This window comes from Corvus cornix, chromosome 2 (assembly GCF_000738735.6).
Source record: "Corvus cornix cornix isolate S_Up_H32 chromosome 2, ASM73873v5, whole genome shotgun sequence".
NCBI lineage: Eukaryota > Metazoa > Chordata > Aves > Passeriformes > Corvidae > Corvus > Corvus cornix.
Window position 1 is genome coordinate 51,055,250 of NC_046333.1, and position 18,698 is coordinate 51,073,947.

Here is an 18,698-nt window from a genome sequence, read left to right on the forward strand (position 1 = left end):
CACTTGGGGGTTATGTGAACCCCCAAGTCCTGTGAAAAGGTAGAGGAGATACTTGTTTTTTATTTATGTCTTACATGCTAAAAGAGTGAGTACAAGAACCAACATTTGTGAAGAATTTTGGAAGGACACCTTCTGGGCTGCTTTTTCAGGTGCTCTATTCTATGGCTTTGATCTTTTTGACTTGTCTTTCCACCAGACCATATTCTCTGCTGAAGATTAGTGACATTCAGAAGACCTTAAGGCTCCATTTTTAGAGTGTATAAGCATTATTTCACACAATATTAACAGATATTTTCAAAGTGACATGTACTTAAGAACTTGAGTTCTATTGATTTTCATTACGGTACTGTGTGGGGTGATCTAAAAACTTCACCAAAACAAGTGAATTGCTCTAGAGCAGAGCAGAATTGTCAGAGATTTCCCCAGAGCTGGGGAACTCTGGGTGCTCTCCAGCTGTCACCTAGTGGTGATCCCAGTACCAACAGCAGCTCGCCGAAGACTAAAGCTGCATCTTGGGAATTTTCAATGTCATAAAGCTCCATTTGTCCTTCTGTATAGCATTGCTGTTTGGGCTTTACCTCTGAATTTAGAAGATCCATTTTAAGGATCAATTCCTTAATCTTTATTTAGGACTCTGTCAGCTCTTCTTTTGATTTGAAGACTGTCACTCACCTAAATGTGGTTGAAATCCGGATAGGCAATTCTGAAAGCAAAAAAGCATGGTTACTTATTATAGAAGCTATTGCTGTTCAAACCCCTTGCCTGAATAGAGCCGTAGTCCCCATCCTTTTCCCGTTTCATTCTTCCTAATAATTCTTGAATTAGAGAAAAGAACTTGTGGCAGTTGTGGCTGTGATTTTTATGAATATTTCTGTAACCCCTCTGAGGGCTAAATATGAGGCTGCAGATAAAGTGCAGCACATTTCCCAGCAGACAGCACTCTTTATGTGCATAATTTACAGTATGGAACTAGTCATAGCAACTAGTAAGTAGTAAGTGGGGTTTTTTTATACTCAGATCATCTGCAGAATAGTTGCTAGTTGTTTTTTGGGGGGTTTTTATGTTCTGTGTAAAAGCGGTAAAATTAATGTGTTATTTGTCATGCTGTGATGGAATGTGTATGTTTATGAGAGAAAATGTGCGTACACAGTAAAACAGAGTGCTCAGATCAGAGGCTGAAACTCTTTCTGGCTGAGAGCAGAGTACAGGTTCTGTGGTCTGAGAGTAGAGCCTTTTAAAACTTCAGTGTTTAAAAATTAGAGAGATTTCTTTTGCACTTCTAGGTAGAAGGAGGGGAAATCCTTTTAGTCCAGCAAACATCTGGTAGCTGAAGAATGATAAAAAAGTACTGATTGGTTCTGACAGCTTCTTGCTTTGTAGTGGTATTTAACCAGAAATATTTGAAACAGATTGATATGAATAATGAAAGATTGCATGATGTATGTCACAAATAAACTTTACCACAATTTAACTCATTAACAAAGAAACAATGTTACATAAGGAAAAATCCTTATTTACTGTTTAACTCATTTGTGATATTTCATTTTTAATAACCTGACAACAGATAAGGTTTTTATAATAATTTTCTCCATCAGATATTGCAAGTATTTCATTGCGAAACAGGTTGAATGGGATGTCATTGTCCTTTAACTTTAACAAGTGCTGCTGATGGATGTGGTCCATTTAAATGTACAACAGAGAGCTGAACTAGATAATGAACTTATTATTACTCTCTGAGGATTACAGGTTAGTCCCAAAGGAGTGCAGTAAGCTAGAGAAAATCCATATCTACTGGCTAAACAATAGCCAGAGGGCTGACTGGAGATATTGATTTACTTTCTAGGCCATTTAGACCTTAATGGTGGAGAAAAGCTGAAGTGCTGTTTACTTTTCTGCCAGAATCGACCAAACAACCAGTCCATTTTTTAAAGACTTTTGATTGATTTCGCTTAGAGGAATTAGAGGTGATTTATTTTTAAGCTGAAAGCAACTCGTAAATATCTCCCACTACACAGGTTCCATGAGAGTAAATGTTAAGTGGAAATGCTTACTGAGAAATACTTTGCTGCAAATCAATGTGAGCAGGTAATACTCCTTGATAGGAACAGTCAGGTGTTGGACACCTTTTTCAAGAGTGGTCAAACCTCTGGTTGCACTACGTGAGAAAGAGCATTTTTAAAAGACTTAACTTTTGTGAAGGGGTATGAATCTGATTGCTTGGCTGAATTTGTGCCAGCTGTACCCTGCTGACTTTGAAAAGGGCCATGGCTCTGGCAGTGTAAGTGGTGCTCAAGGTCAGTAGTGAGCAGCTTTAATATTTGATGGATGAAAACAGTAATTTATCACGTGACAATTGCCCATGATGCTTCAAGTATTTTCAAAATTAGGCAAGCTTAAATAAATGCTCCTGAGCATCCTGCCACATATAGAGACACATCTAAAGAAAATAATAATATGATTTTTATTTCCTAGAGATAACCTGTCTGGAAAAGTCGTATGTTTATACAAATGACTGTCAGGTGTTTTAGGGCTGTAAATGTAAAATATATGTAGCCAAAATCATGAAGCTTACTATGGTAGAGCTGCTGTGTTGATAATATTCTTGTTTAGAGGTAAAGCCACAATTTAATATTAATTCCCAACGCATAGTCTATAGCTACTACTTAGAAAAATTGTGCAGGAACATTTTTTTGAAGTCCACTTGCAAAGATAAGACCTTGGAAGGCATTTTTCAGTTCTGCTTTAACATGATAGTCTGTGTTATTTATTGGAAACAGCACTATTTTCACTAATCAGGCTTGGCTTTTTCCTTCCTCCCCATCCTCTTCTCTGAAGGGAATTAGACTTGGTTAGTAAGCTACTTATATCATAACACAGAAACATTAGAATTACAGTCAGCTCTGGGGATCTCACAAAAATGTGGAAATATGCATGTTTTAAATCTGGAAGTTGCATTTCAAATCCTACATGTGTTTTATGCCACCTCTCCTACCAGCTAAGTCATTAACTCTATTTGATTCAGCCTTCGCACCATGCTAAACAGCTGAAAACTGATGGGAAGAAAAAATATTCAAGTATTTTCCCATTCTCTCAGAAAATCCCTGAACAACAGAAAAATCCTATTACTGTGAGGTAGAGGTCATTAGGACTTTGCACAAAGATAATAATTTTTACTGCCCCCTTGTGTTTGTGAACTGATGCCCAGGAACTATGGAAAAGCTAAGAATTTCAGTGTATACTTCGTGCTAGTTCTGCAATATACATTAAAATTAAAAATGGTGGATGAATGTGTGTTCTCTGTTGAAAAATTGAAAAAGTTTGATAGACCTTATTTTTTATTTTAAGTATGCCTTTTGTAGTCAGCTCGCTAACCTTTACTATAAGAATTTAGTACCTGCTTTTGTGAAGTCCCAAGAAGAAAATTTTACAGACTGCTTCATATATGGTTTCTTTAAGCTTTTTTGTTTGCTAAGATTTGAAAAAGTTCACTTACCCTTTACTTTTCTTCAGCCTTAAAAAGTTTATGGCAGAATACATTTTGCAGACCTGTTTTAGCTGCTAGGCTTTTATGCTTTAATACACTCTTAAGATTTTTTTTTTTTGAAAGAAAGGCAAGCTTGCAAGCTAACTTCCGTGAGCTTTATACAAGTGTCAGTGGAAGTGTTACCTGCAGTTCTCCTGTAACTACAACAAACTGTGATACAGCATTTTGTGTGCTGATAATTTGAAATTCCTTATTGAGTATTCGCAGTTCAAAAAAAGCTGTGCATGTATATTAACAAAAGCTGTGCAGATGATGTTTTCTTTATGTCAAATAACATGAAGTGATTAAAAAAAATGCCAGTTTAATATAAGCATTTCTGTTTATTTTGTCTTTTGGAGTTGGTTTTTGTAGTTACTTTTTTAATTAAATCTATAGAATGATTGAACTAGAACTAATTATAGATTAGCTAAATTTTAACTTTCATTTAAGAGCTGGTTGATCTGGCTAAGTTAGTTAGCTAGAAAAGTTGTATCTCATCTAAAATTATGAAGTTTTATGCTGAAATAGAGTCCAAATTATGCAGAGTTGAAGGAATCAGATCAGTGCCCCCAAATTACAGTATTGTCATTCACCATGTTCAATTTCCTTATCAAGTTTAAGTCCTAAAGTATTACTGAATTTAAAGCACAGAATGATTACTTCCATTTATTTCAGGAGCTGAAAAGCAGTGAGTAAGAATGAGGTTCAAAGAAATCTAAATCTGTGAGGTTTTTGTTGGGTTTAGTTTTTTTTTCTTTCTTTGCAAGTGAAGTGCATTAGGAAAGAAAACAACAGCTGGTAGCATGGAGCTGTGTGAGATTTTAAAAAGCTGGGGTGAAGTAATGATTAGAAATGCAATATGGAGCTGTAGTGTAAAAAGTAAAACCGAAGGCACTGAACTAGATAATTTAGGCAGCACAGGTCTAATTACTAGGCTTGATAGCTTAGAGTTATTACCCATAAAGGTTGATTCCTCACCAATTCTCTGGCTGCAGAAAAGAATCCTACTAGACATTGGTGCTAAATTTATCGTGTAGCATATGATGATAAAAAAATTACAAAGACAGATTTCTTTGTGTATGTTCCTGTCAAAAGGGTCTGTATAGACTTTTTCAAAGTGAAATGTATATAATCACAAGGACATTCCATGAAAGACACATAGGGAACCATTTTACAGATCTATTTTAAACATGCTTTAGAAAAATTAATCAATTTCTTCTTGTTTGCATGTATTTTGAATTTTAATGGAGCAGGATTGAAGAATAAGTGCTCTCACTGCAGCCATGTAGTAAGTGAAACAATTACATGCTGGGTATATAAATGTTATTTGCTGATAATCCAACACAGTTTTTGGAGGAATGATCCGTGGTCACATAGCTTTGTATGGAGGACCAAAACCACTATACTCTTCCTAGCTTTACTCTTTGTCTGGCAATCTGCCTTGTCCTTTAAGGTGCTGTTCAATGTAGAAAATTTTCTAAATTTTTATTGTGAAGGATAAGACAGTAAGTAATTATAGCAGTAGAATTTATTATTTATACAGCTACCATGTGCATTTTCAATGCTAAGTCCTGATTTCTACTAAGTAAAGACCTTCTGTCACACTAAAAATGCATTCTGAAGTCTCTGCACATTTACAGAACAGCATTTTTAACCACAGCTGATGACTGCGTTCAATCTTCAGGGGAAAAAAGTTGCCTAAAAATATAGACTCACAAATATAGCATTAATCGTAGTATTTTCAGGTTTTTAAAAAATCAGTGGCCTTTTAAAAGCAAAACTCATCCCATCCTCCACAAAATAGAAAGTAATGTACCATTATTTAAGAAATATGAACTCGGGTTTTTTTTTTTTTTTCACAAAGAGAATGAAGCTTGGCCCATGTGTTTCACCTGCCTGTTCTCTCCTGAATGATCTGCACCTGAGATCCAGTAGCTGTGCTTTAACCCTCCTGTAGGAAAGCAGGTAGCAGAGTGTCCATGCATTTCCACAAAACAGGTTATATGCCTATTTAAAAATTCCCTGAAGGTGAGACTAGAGAGATGGGACAGCTTATGTGGCCTTTTGAATTGAATGTGCTGCAGGGAACACAGGTGGCCTGGGTTCAGATCTTGGATTCTTTTGTGATAAGTTACTAAAATCCATAGGTATGAGTGCATACTTGCAAGGATATGTTTTGTAAATTCTCTTTTAGCAAGTGAATTGAGAAATAATGAGACTTCTTTTATGTTGAAGGGCTTAGGAGGACAGTCTTCTATCTAGGTGAAGTGTTTTGAAACAAGATAGGTTTTCAGTTTTAGATTAGAGAGCTTAATCTAGGACTTGAAAGTGTCTATCTACATATGAACTAGGTGTCAGTGCTCTCACTATAGTCAGTGGAGAACCAGTTATTTCTCTCAATGAAACCTGGAGACCAATTCTGCTTACTCAGGCCTGGTAAATCACACCTTCAGTTTCACTGAGTAGATGTCTTTTGTCTTGGATGGAAATACAGTGTCGTCCTACTTCACAGGCAGACAAATGCATTGTGGTGGTAAACTAAATCCTAGACAAGCCACCTCCTTCCTAGAAGTGATATTCTCATAGAGGTGAAATCAGGAGACAATGAAACTTGAAATGAGTGAGGCTTCCTAAATTTATAAACCAGCTCTTTCAATAGAAAAATAAATTTTAAACTCTTCTGAATCCCAGTCAGACAGGCAGAGTCTGACCTGTAAAGGTTTAAACCAGTAAGGTTTAAATATTTCTGGAGGAATAATAAGGAGAAAAATTTAGTCAAAGATCTTCTATACAGTCTGATTTTCTCTTGTGTGCTTACAGAAGAGATGCTTATTGTTTGCCTTACAGCATTTGATTGCTTTTTCCTTTTTTCTTTTTTCTTTTTTTTTTTTTGTCCTTTTCACTTAATCTTCTCATTGTGTCCTACTTGGGAATGGTGTAAAGCATGGTGTTTCAAGTACTTTATGGTAATGGAAGGATTTATTTGGCAAGAATTGAATAGAAGTATTGAGATATTTTAGTTTTTCAGTGAGAGTTAAAGTATGGGCTAGAGAAAAGATTGTTTAATTACATGTCATCACCTGCTTTACAGGGAAACAAAACTGGTTTATATGATTGTTAGTTTGCTAGTTTTCTAAAACAAAGGTACAGTTTTGCATGTGAAGCAGCCAATGAGGAGTTCCTCCTTCAAACCTGCTCCTGAGCCTCTGAGCTATAAGTACTGCTTAGTGCACCTAGTCTCATGTCTGTGTATACGTATCCGTATTTGTGCATAAGGGAAAGGAATATTGTTTCATTCCTCTGACATAATAAAAAGATGAAATGTGGAGGTCTGTGTCCTTGCTCTGAGCTAGTCAGTCTATTCTAATATATACAGAGAGGGCTTTTTTTGCCTTTTTTTAAATGAGCTTTGTTGGCTCTCTAGTATGACCAAGGCTGGTAAATATGGAACTGTTCAGAGACTTTATTTTTGTTCATGATAAAAAACCTCTTGAGATTAATGAGTCATTGGTGCCTCAGCATCTGCTCCCAAGACTGGGGAATTTTGGAAAGAAACTGAGGAGAAATATAAGCATAAAAATAAGTAAAACATTAAGAGCAGAAATCTTCATGATGGTGAATGGGCACAAAGGATTTAAGAAGCGTAACAAATGTTTATTTAGGGGAGCAAAATGACAGATTAAATCAAAGCTATAGTGAAGACACTTTTAAAGTAAATCTTTTGAGAAACAACTATTTTTTTGGTCTTACTAATAAATTTGTTAAAACAATATATTCAAAACAGGTATTACTGTCACAGACTAGAAACAGTACCCTCTTTCATGGGGAAATGTCTTGTTAACTATGTCAGTCAGGTATCACGATGTTTTAGAGTAGCTAGGTTTCATATCAGTTGCTGTAGGTTGACCTCCTGCAATTAGTCTCAGTTGAATAAGCCACTTTTCTGTAACTCTGGAGAAAATATTTTTTTCCCTTGTGAACATCTTGTTGCATACTGGAAGAAAGCAGATACAATGTGAGGCACAGCTCAGAAGTTCCTCCTGCATTATAGCACCTAGCACATGCTACAAAGATCTTAAAATTTTTAGGGTGTGTTGTTTATATTTCCATATGGGAATTTTTACTTGTATTTTAGGATAAGATTTTCCTCCATATAGATGTTAGCAGTAGGCTCTGTGCTGGTGTCTGTAGTGTAAGGAGGGTATGCAAGAAAGGTATCATAATTAATAAAACAACAACAGGATTCATAGCAAATGAGATTGTGGCTTATGGATATCATTATCAACCTGGTGTTCCTCTTGTGTTGGTTTTTTTCCTGGTAACCCTATAAGAAGTAAACACATCCAGTCTGGCTACTATTTCTCTCAGAAACCTGAACAAATTGCATTCTGATCTGTAGCTCAACAAAATCAAGAAACAGTGCACAGACCTGCAATGAATTCATTGCACCTTTTGTCGGCAAATATACAGACAACAGATGATATTTGGGAACATCAGTACCTGTCTGGAGTGTGTGAATTGACCAGTATTCATAGGTGAACTGTCTGTACAAATATTTCAATCCAAATGGATGGTTGGAGCCTGAGATAAGAAATGGTTTTCACTCTCCCCCTCCATTAATCCCCTTGGGGAAATGAAAGTTTAATTCAGCTATTTGTAAGCCCAAGACTTTGTCACTAAGAACTGATCACTCTTGGTAAAATTATAATTAATTTGTTATTTTTCTCTATACATCACTTTAAATTTATCCACATTAAATGTCATCTACATTTTTATACCCCAGTCACTAAGTATTGCAAGGCCCTTTTGCAACTTTTCATGACTTGGGTTTGTTACTGAAAATGGTCAGGGCAAGGTGTCCAGGAGTGGCTTCTTGGCCAGATGTGAGAGCACAGCTGAATGAAGGACTAGAACTGAATGGAGAAGGGGGAAGGATGAGAATTACAGCTGGAATGAACTGCTGAGGGTTTTGAGAAAATTGGGCAAAGAACTGGATAAAGGGGGACAGGCAGGCGGGCAGTGGAGATTGCAGCCCAACTGCATGGATGCCTGAGAGCTACAGTGCGAAGCTATGACAAAGCATGAGAGAAAATGGAGCCAGATTCAGCTTTGCAGCAGTAGAACTGATAATGTCAGGGAACATGATCTCACAGTGTTACTTAGTGGTATGACTACTTATGGGGTAGCTTTTCAGCCATGGGTGGTGTCATTTTATGATATGTGAAAATGTTATTTATTGTGTAAAACTGAAACTGCTCTATGAGGATTTTAGCTTTTCTGCACTTACTTATATGGTCTCTGCCTAAGCTCTGTGCCATAGGAGATTAACACTTAGATTTGCCAGAAGTACAGTTGGTAATGGAAAAAAGAAAAAATTGACAAAGATGTCTCTATTAAAATCGTGCCAGTCACACATAAATCTCTTATGGATGTGCATCTCCACTGGCTATTTCCTTACCTTTGCATATGATTCATTATAAAGAAGAACAGAAATTATATGATTGTTAAGACAGAAGTAGAAAGAAGAGAACATTAGAAAAAGTCATACATTCTTATTAATATATATTATGTGCTGCAATGAAATCATTTTTACCTAAGTATAAAATTACCTAGATAATAGATTTATGAACTGTAAGAAAAGATGGAAAATATGTTGTCTGTTGAAAACTACTGTGAGAGATCTGGTAAAAATATTCTTTATATTGAATTGCAGAAAGCATTAAAATATTTTTTACCAACTGAAGCTCTATTTTATACAATGCTGAGTATTAAATTAGATAAAATCCTATATATACACATATTTTTATCACCAGAAATACAATGTACAATTCCTATGACATATTATATGCTGTAAAGTTTTACTTCACAGAATCGCAGAATGAATTAGTTTGGAAAATACCTCTGAGATCCTCAAACTATCAAGTCCAACCTGTGGCCAAACACTACCATGTCAACTCGAGTATGGTACTGAGTGCCACGTCGTCATTCCTTAAATACCTCCAGGGATAGTGACTCCACCACTTCCCTGGGAAGCCCATTCCAGTATCTAATCACCCATTCTGCTAAGAAATTCTCCCTAATGTCCAACAGCTTGACACTAGGTCCTCTTGTCCTGTCACTTGTTGCCTGGGAAAAGCACTGACACCCACCCCCTTCCCCCCCAGTTACAGCCTCCTTTCAGAGAGTTGTAGAGAGAGCAGTAAGGTGACCCCTGAGCCTCCTTTTCTCCAGGCTAAAGAACCCCAGCTCCCTCAGCCGCTTCTCTCAGAACTTGTGCTCCAAACACTTCACCAGCTTTATTGCCTTTCACTGGACTTGCTCCAGCACCTCAATGTCCTTCCTGAATTGAGGGGTCCAGAACTAGACATGGCATTTGAGGTGTGGCCTCACCAGTGCCAACTATAGGGGAAGAATTGCTTCCCTGATCCTGCTGACCACACTATTCCTGATACAAGCCAAGATACCATTGGCCTTCTTGGCCATCTGGGCACGCTGCGTTCAGCGCTGCATTCAGCCACACTTGTTCAGCAGCTGTCGACCAGCAGCCACAGGTCCTTTTCTGCTGGGTAATTTTCTGGATATTCTGCCCCAGGCTGTAGCACTGTATGGGGGTGTTGTGGCCAAAGTGTAGGACCTGGCTCTTGATCTTGTTGAACCTTACACTACCGGTCTTGGCCCACTGATCCAGCCTGTCCAGGTCCCTCTGCAGAGCCTTCCTGCCCTCCAGCAGATCAGAACACTGACCCAACTTGATGCCGTCTGCAAATTTGATTATTGTACCCTCAAGCCCCTCATCCAAGTCAATAAAGATGGTAGGCAGGACTGATGCCTGGGGAACACCACTAATGATGAGATGTTGACTGAATGTGGCACCATTCAACATTGGTGTCTGGATCCTGCCATTTAGCGAGCCCAGAGAGGAGTGTGTCTGTCACTTGCTCTTGAATGTATGTCTTACAGGCTAGGACTCATTAAACCAAAAGAGCAACTTCAGACCCACCTTAGTAAGCTTATTTTTCCCAAGGAGACATTTTTTTTCCTCCATACATTGGGAATCACTTTCATACTGCTTAATGGTGTAAGTGTCCACAAATTGAATTCAAATCATAGAATGCTTTGGGTTGGAAGGGATCTTGAAAGATCATCTAGTTCTGACCCCTCTGCCATGGGCAGGGATACCTTCCACTACACCAGTTGCTCAAAGCCCCATCCAACCTGGCCTTGAGCGCTTCCAGGAATGGGGCATCCACAGCTTCTCTGTGCGACCTGTTCTAGTGTCTCACCACCCTCATCATAAAAGAATTCTTCTTTATGTCTAATCTGAATGTAGTGTTTTGCAATTTGATAGAATTATAAATAATAATAAACCTTCCATAGAGTTAGATGTTTACTGCATGGAGTTTTATATTATCTGCTATGGTGTCTGGTAATAACCGCTGTCAGTGAGAGAATATTGGAAGACATGGTCATATTTTTGCCCATCATGGCGTTTCCTATATTCCTAGTTTCATTTTTAGACCTTATTATCTGTATTTTCAAACTTAAGAAATATGTGTTTTTATTTAGGTCTCTTTTAGGATTATTTTACTTCTCTTCTGTATTTTATCACCATACCTTTTTAAGTGCTGTAGAACTTCAATGCATTTTGAAATTAAGTTCCTCTGTCCTGCTCATTCTTCTCTTTCATGATTCCTCTATTTTCTGATGATGACCTCCTCTTTTTTCACATATACTTGTCAACCCTTTTTTCCCTTTGTACTGCTCACAGTTTCTCCGTGGAAATATACCTCCATTTCAGCAGGCTTTTCTGGTATTTCTGGTTCCCTGCAGAGGTGGTTCTACACATTATTCCACATTTGCTTGGAACAAAAGAGTGAACAAGGGAGAAAAGGGAGGTAAAGAGACCTGTTCCATTTAAATATGTAGCATTAATCTGTGGCTCTGAGCACCTTCCAGACTTGTGGTGGTTGAGATGATAAGCATCTACTCTTTATGAAATAGATTAAATGTTCTTTGCTACTTTTTTTTCCTGCCATAGAATTTTCTTTTAAAAATTCATTACATTCTATACATTGTTGTTCATGAATGCTGCTCTTAGAATGGGAGCTTTATGCTGAAAACTGTATGAGTTTATGATATAGATTGAGATAACTCTTGACACTCACTGACAAAGAAACAGTACTTTTGAAAAAAAGTTGGAATAGTCTTTAAAAAAGTATTTTCAGAAGGCAGTGCTAAGAGGTTATATTTTGGGGAAAAATATACTTTCTGGAGGAATTCAAGTTCTGCTTGTCCGTGAACAGACATTGTTGCACAGATTTGTATTAGAGGTTGCTTCCTGTAGTGGACTTTTCAAGGAATTTACCTTGGAAGAATGAAGAATTCTAGTATGTTCCTGGGTAAAAAAGCTCTATATTTAGTACAGATTAAAGGATAAAAATTGACAGAACTGGAGACAAAAATTTGTTGTTTCTCTGCCACAGAATATGAAAAATAAAGCCTTCTCAGGGTCTACTTCCAACAGGTCATAATATGGTTAAATTCTGTATGTATTTTCATGCAGACGGCTAGAGGCATATTCTTGATTCAAGGCCATTCTCATGCTAAATTTAAAATCTCTGCTCAGAAAGTGTAGCTGTATTAAAACAGTTCAAAATGTATGTTATCAAACACTTCTAATATAAGCAAATATACAAGTTTTTAATCCAGTCATTTTCAAAAATGGTCAAAGTATTTAAGCTGACATTTTACAAAAATAACAGTCACAAATTTTCTGATGTAGAAATTTTAGCTGAAGTCATTGAAGCTTGACACTGCATAATTAAAGTGGAAATAAATATAATAAAGTTATAAAGCAAAAAAGTAAAAAGTAAATTTAAGAAGTGTAAATAGGATGTGGTAGAAAGTGTGACAAACTTGCAAATGTAGCAATAAGCTCTTGCCCTGAGTATAGACCCTAAATGCCAGAGTAAGAATTTGTTACTTGAGTTAAAGGTACTCCTCTTTTATTGTGACCTTTTATTAGCAGCCCATAACTGGTGTATTGTTATGCATGTTCTGACAGAGTGATCATAGTGCAATGAAGTATACATGCTCTTCAGGTGTTGAATAAAGTATTTACTATTTCCATATTTAGATACAGGACAATTTTTCAATGACATGCCTTGTAATTGCTTAATCAGAAAGGTTATATAAAATAGTTTTAGCAGTAGGGGGGTTTCTGATTAACTGATAATGGAGCAAACCCATATCACAGACTATTTTGATTATTTTGCCTTGATTACCAAATATCAGTCTGAACTTTTCCAAGAAATGTATCTAAGTTTCTAAGTCTGATATTTATCCACAGTATAGAAATGCTGTAAGAAATGGCAGTATTAGCCTTTTTATACTGTTGTTATGACCTGCTCCTGAAGGTGAGAGTAGCTGAGGTTCTTGTTAACAGATCCCTTGGGGCAGATTAGAGTGAAATGACACGGAATGACCGGTGTTTATACATACATGGATATCACCACCCGTGGATCCAGTGATGAGATTTGATTGTTGCTTGGTTGAAGTGATGGCCACAGTCTTGATCTGTCAGGGCTGGGGGAAGCCCCCGAAATGTATAGTTCAGTTGGTTGATGTGCGTTCAGGTAGGAACACACCCAGGTACCTCCCCTGAGATGGAAGTTCAACGCTGTCTCTTGAAACACTGTGGATCATGCTCAGTCCTCTGGTGGAAGGCCCCAGAAATGAGTCTGGGGGCACTTTGGGAATCTTTGATGGCTTATGATGTCTTCTAAGACATTACAGTTGCTTCTCACATCAGCTTGGTTTAGCCAGTTATGCCCCATCAGAAGGGATGAACACCTTCAGGCCTGTGTCTGAATGTCCTGGTACTTCCCCAGGACCAGAGTTTTATACCTGAGCAAGTTGCATAACTGAGGACATTGGCATGATAAAAAGCGTTATCGCACCTAGCAAGATCTGCTCCTCACCAGCCTCTTCCCTTGCTTGGCTCAAACCCCAGCTTGATGCTAAACAGACTGGCTTGTTGTGGTCCTCCTCTAGTGCTCGTCCCCTCTTCACCTGGGGTGTTCTTGGGTTTTGTCACCACACATCCAGAAACCCACCTCCTCCCCTTCACTTGGGGGATGCAAACCTGGCCGCAGCAAAGAGCCTGCTGCTTTTGCAAATGGCCAATTGTTTGAGTCATTAACCATTAACATTTCAGTCTCTCACAACTGTCTTGCAAATTTATTTCATCCCTGTTAAAGAAGATCATTCCACTTGTCAGAAGATTGATCAATGCTTGAAAATGTGTAACATTGCCAGCATAAAAAGTGTTTAGGTTCTTGAAGTACAGTTTTGTTTTGTCATTCCTACACCCATAGGCTGTATATTTTGACATGCTCTAATACAATAGCAACATAAGTCAGCCTTTAATCATGACTGATGTTTTATTTATATTGTAAAGTTGTTTAAGAGTTTAGATAAGCATTTTGAGGCATATGGAAGTAACAAAAAAACCCCAAGCCCTTTTCTTTAGAATAATCCATTCCCTTTCCTATTCCAACAAAACCAGTGTTGTAAAGAAGAAGCAGGCTTCAAACTTACTTTTGGTCATCTCTTATTAAAAGCTGAGAAAAGTCTAAATCATTTCCTCTGGGAGAGAGAGAATATAGATGTGACAGCAGCCTGTGATGCAGTTTCTTACAGTTTTAATGTGGCAAAATTGTTATTAAATATATATTTGTTTAGCAATCTAAAATTTAGTTACATTATGGAAGAAATTAGAATGGCCATGATAGTAGTTCACTAATCTTCTGAATGGATTCTTCTGCTGTTTGCTGCTGTATTGATAAGCAGATGAGCTTTACCTCTTTGAAACAGGAATGCAAGTGGAAGATATGAACTAAAGTTGAGGTTTTTATTATTATTAGAAAAATTGTAATATTTACTAGAATAATAAGACTTGTCTTGCTTATGAAAATTTCGGTATAATTTCTCTGAAGTTCTTTATTTAACTCCATTTTGTATCTATGAAAAGTTTTAATACAATCCTCTGTTCAATAAAAGATGTAGTGCATTTGAATAAAACCATGGAATTTAATCTATTTCATGGCTTGTAAAAGAAGTTGGTAAACCATTTGGAAATTAAGCATAAAATTATTTGTATCTACATCTATCTTTGTATTTGAAAACTGGTCAAGTAAGTTGTCCTTCTATGCTTAAAAACAGAGACAGTCAACTGGAGATGGAGAACAGGCTCACAATACATTTTTCTGCCTGATAGAATCTTAGAGGTTTTATTAAAATTATAAGAAATCAAAAACTCACCTGATATATTTACTTAATCTTCTGTCATATGATTCTACAAGGTTTAGATTTATAGATCTAAATTTTCTAGTAATCCTTGAGTGCATTGACAATGCTGGGGTTTTTTTTGGTATCTGAATTTGACACAGTATATGACTTAAAGTAAATTACTTAAAAATATATGTCTATTTTAACTTTGCATAAGTCAAAGAGTTTGTTAGATAGAGTGCTAATAAGTGAGTCAATTTAAAGCAGTCTTTTAAATAAAAAGAAAGAAAAGATTCTTCATTTGAGGTAAAAGTAACTGAATAGCAAAAGGAAAGGCTATCAAAAGAAGATACAAAGGCTTTTTATCTTAATAATAGGATCAAAAGAAATTACAAAGTATTTTTATGAATACTTACATCAAGGTTTTATTGGTTTTTTTTGTTTGGTTGAGGTTTTTTGTTTGGTGGCGGGTTTTGCTGGGTTTTTTGTGGTTGGTTGGTTGGTTTTGGATGGTTTTTTGTTTCTTTGCTTTGGGGTTTTTGTTTGGTGTGGGATTTTTTTGTTTTGTTTTGGGGTTTTTTTGGGAATTTTGATTATTCATCATCCCTGTCTAGAAAGTAGTGGGAAGATAGCTGCATCCAGATTTTCCAAAGGCACCCAATGGAAATTCAAGACTTAGTTCACATTTCTTTGGAAACAAAAGGTTTCTAAATTCTTTTCTATACGTTGGCATAAATAGAGCACTTGATCCCAGGTCAGTAGGCAGTGTGCTAACTAAACTGCAGGTGTAGAACGAACATATGTCAGACCACTTCCATTCATGGACCCAAGGAATCTGGACCTGAATCTGGCCTGAACCCTTCTGGTTGTTGGAGCTCCTTCGAGAATATGCCTTTATCTGAGAACAGGTTCTCAAAAATAGTTTCCAAATATTTTCAGATTTTCTGTGTAAAAACCTTTGGAAATTCCTGTAATTTTTTTCATCGGAAATGTGTCATTTCCTTATTACTCTTCTCTTCCCAACTCTGTGTAGGCTACCAGGTTGGACATCTTTACACACCTCTAATACTGCTCCAGAAATTGCTGACTCTTGTAACAGGTTTCTGGAAATGGCCAGCACTGCAATACCTCTTTGCATTTTGTAATTCTAAGAGTCATTAAGTAGACTTTAACAACAACTAAATAGCCTTTTATATGTAATTTGAAATAATTACGGGTAGGATTTGTACTTTTGACATGTTTTACAATCATCTACATTTATGTTTCACTCTTCTCCACTTCTAGCTCATGCAAACTCAGTCATTTTCAAGTTAAAAGCACAATGTGCTGTGTCAGAGAACAGTTTATACAAGTGGAGAAACTGTGTTCATATCTGATTCTTAAGTGGGAATAATGAATTCTAATTCAGTGTCTTTTGTTGTGGTTGTTTAGCTTCTTTTTTTTTTTTGTTACAGAATAATAATTACTCATGAGAATTCACAAAAAGTACACGTTCTTATTTGAAATGGTGCTGTTGGCGTCCTGATTGTATTTAACAGTATGCTATAAATCTGGTAAAACAGAAGTGCAGTTTTTATGTATTTAAAAAGAAAAAAGTGTAAATTCTGCCTGCTGTCATGATAAACTAAGCAATTTACTAGCATTAAATCCAGTTTTATTTTCCTGTAGACCTGTTAATGAACTTCAAGATGCAGGCCTCATTGCCCATTTAAAATGTGTCTATGAGTGAATTACCTGGTAATACAGCTCTCCTACTGCAAAATATCTAAAGATTGTTAGATCTGGAATTTTTATTTTCTTGTAGTATCTCATCTGTCACCATGCACAATAGGCATTTGCCTTTACTTTTAACTAGCTTAGGGAAAGCTGCATTTTTGTCTTGGCTTGTCTTCATGATGGGATTGCCCTGCTTGCACATTCTACTACTCTGCAGGATAAAGATGTTAACTGTGAATCAGAAATAGTATAGTAGGTGTAAGACATGAAATAAAATCGATACATTTTTCTGAGGCATGTCACTAGTTAAGTGACAAAAAATATTCTGATAGTCACTGAAAAAGAAAAGTCAAAGGTACATTTGAACCTGTCAGTTCAACACATTCCTGTTATCCCTTTAGGGGATATCATACAACTTGACACCAACATTTAAGCTTTGAAAATTATGAGCTCATCTATTTCAAATGGGATGTCACATGTTCCCAAGCCTTTGCCATTACTTATAGTGGAAGACAGGATGATCACTTTTGTCACATATTGATAGTGAATAAGATCTTTCTTTTTTTCTTTTCTTTTTTTTTTCTTGTTTCAGAATGAAGAACAAATTTTGGTATTTTGAATTTGGCACTTCGGAAACTTTCTCAGCCACCTGTAAGAAGCTGCATGAATCTGTAGAAATAGAAGTAAGAAACTAATTGTTGCCTTTATCCTTGAAATGTCACTAGTTTGGCTGAAATGCAGGGAGCAAGGGTGCAGAGTGCCTGAATCCACCAAGGCAAGGCAGTGCACGTCCTTTCGACCCTATATTCCAAAATATTATTTTTATCATGCCTATTTGTAGTGTAGCCCTGCACACTGGAACAAAGTTCAGTTTGATGATTAGTGAAGTCTTAATACAGTAGACAAGGTCAAGAGGTGAAGTATAACATTAGAAATCAATAGGGAGTGTGGCTAGGTCAGATGGAAAAATGAAAGACTGTTGGAGGGAGTGAGAGCTGTTGCAGGATTAAAATAAAAAAAATAATCTTATTATTTCTAGGTCCCAAGGTTTTCTAACCTTTAAAACTCAATTCCCTAAAATTGTACTTACTTTCCTGAATAAAGGTTAAAGAATATATATATATATATTTGAATTATTCCCCTTCATTAAATAGCTTTTCTCTCTGCACAAGGGGTCATCTTGCCATTATACATTGAACATTAACTAAAAAGACACAGGATACTTACAGACAAAATAGGAATTTAAAATAATGTGCCACTGCCACTTTGATGGGTGCTAGGATAAGTGGCTGTATTACATAAACTGTTTGGGGGTCTGATGTTTATAAATAAGTACATGAAAAATGAGAAATGAGTGAAGATACAAACTGAGAATTTAGGTCAAATAATGAAATAATTTCTCAAGACGATTGTGGTGCTTTTCCTTTCCAGTAGTAATGAGGAACCACATGTGTCAATGGAGTATTTGTGTCACAGCATGAGGCACTCAGAGAGGTATGGTGGGAGCTATGAGAGTCGAGTCAAAGCTTCCTAAAGGATGAAGTCTGAAATGATCTGAAGGAACCATGTGCCTGGTAGCAGAACAAGTAGCAAAGAATACTGAGACTGAAACTGTAACACCAGCAGTGCCACACTTGCCTGTTATGCTGTTATGTTTCTCTTTGAAGTGAAAACATGTTCCTCACATGTTAGATTAAAATATAATAAAAATAAAACAAAACTCCAGCAAAAACCTTAGAAAAAACACTTAACCAAAAAATCCCCCTTGTTTCCCAAGAGAGTGCTTCCCATACATGAGTTTAAGAAAATGTAGCATGAAGAATATTTTGTTAGTTATTGGAAGAAATACTTAACCTGGTTTGATTAGATTTGAATAAACTGCAAGTTAAATGTACCTTTTGATTAAATACAAATTGAAGAGCAGGGTTTCCCAATAAAATATTAATATCTAGAGAAAGTCATACGTATTCTGATACATACTAAGATGTGAACTTTAACCATATGATTGTAACCACTGAAAGTGTTAACATCACAAAGCAAACAAGTCAGTATACAAGTTTGTGGTGCTGCTCGTATCAGTTGTATAATTATTACCAATTCATGTCAATAACTGTTATTGCCAATAAAGTGTTACACTGCCAGTATATGAGACGTTTTTTAGTATTCACTT

At 36.5% G+C, this 18,698-nt stretch overlaps 1 protein-coding gene across 10 annotated transcripts in view; it reads left to right on the plus strand.

Moving 5' to 3' along the window:
• The window catches only part of DGKB (diacylglycerol kinase beta), a 381,223-nt gene that overhangs the window by 282,119 nt on the left and 80,406 nt on the right, over nucleotides 1-18,698 (plus strand). For 9 of the 10 annotated variants that reach the window (XM_010399089.4, XM_039549085.1, XM_039549084.1 and 6 more), the window contains one exon: nucleotides 17,121-17,211. In XM_010399089.4, coding sequence (XP_010397391.1) covers nucleotides 17,121-17,211 — 91 coding nt within the window. Of the gene's footprint in view, nucleotides 1-17,120; nucleotides 17,212-17,959; nucleotides 18,668-18,698 lie in introns of those variants that run through there. The other variant, XM_039549089.1, reaches the window with a different exon arrangement.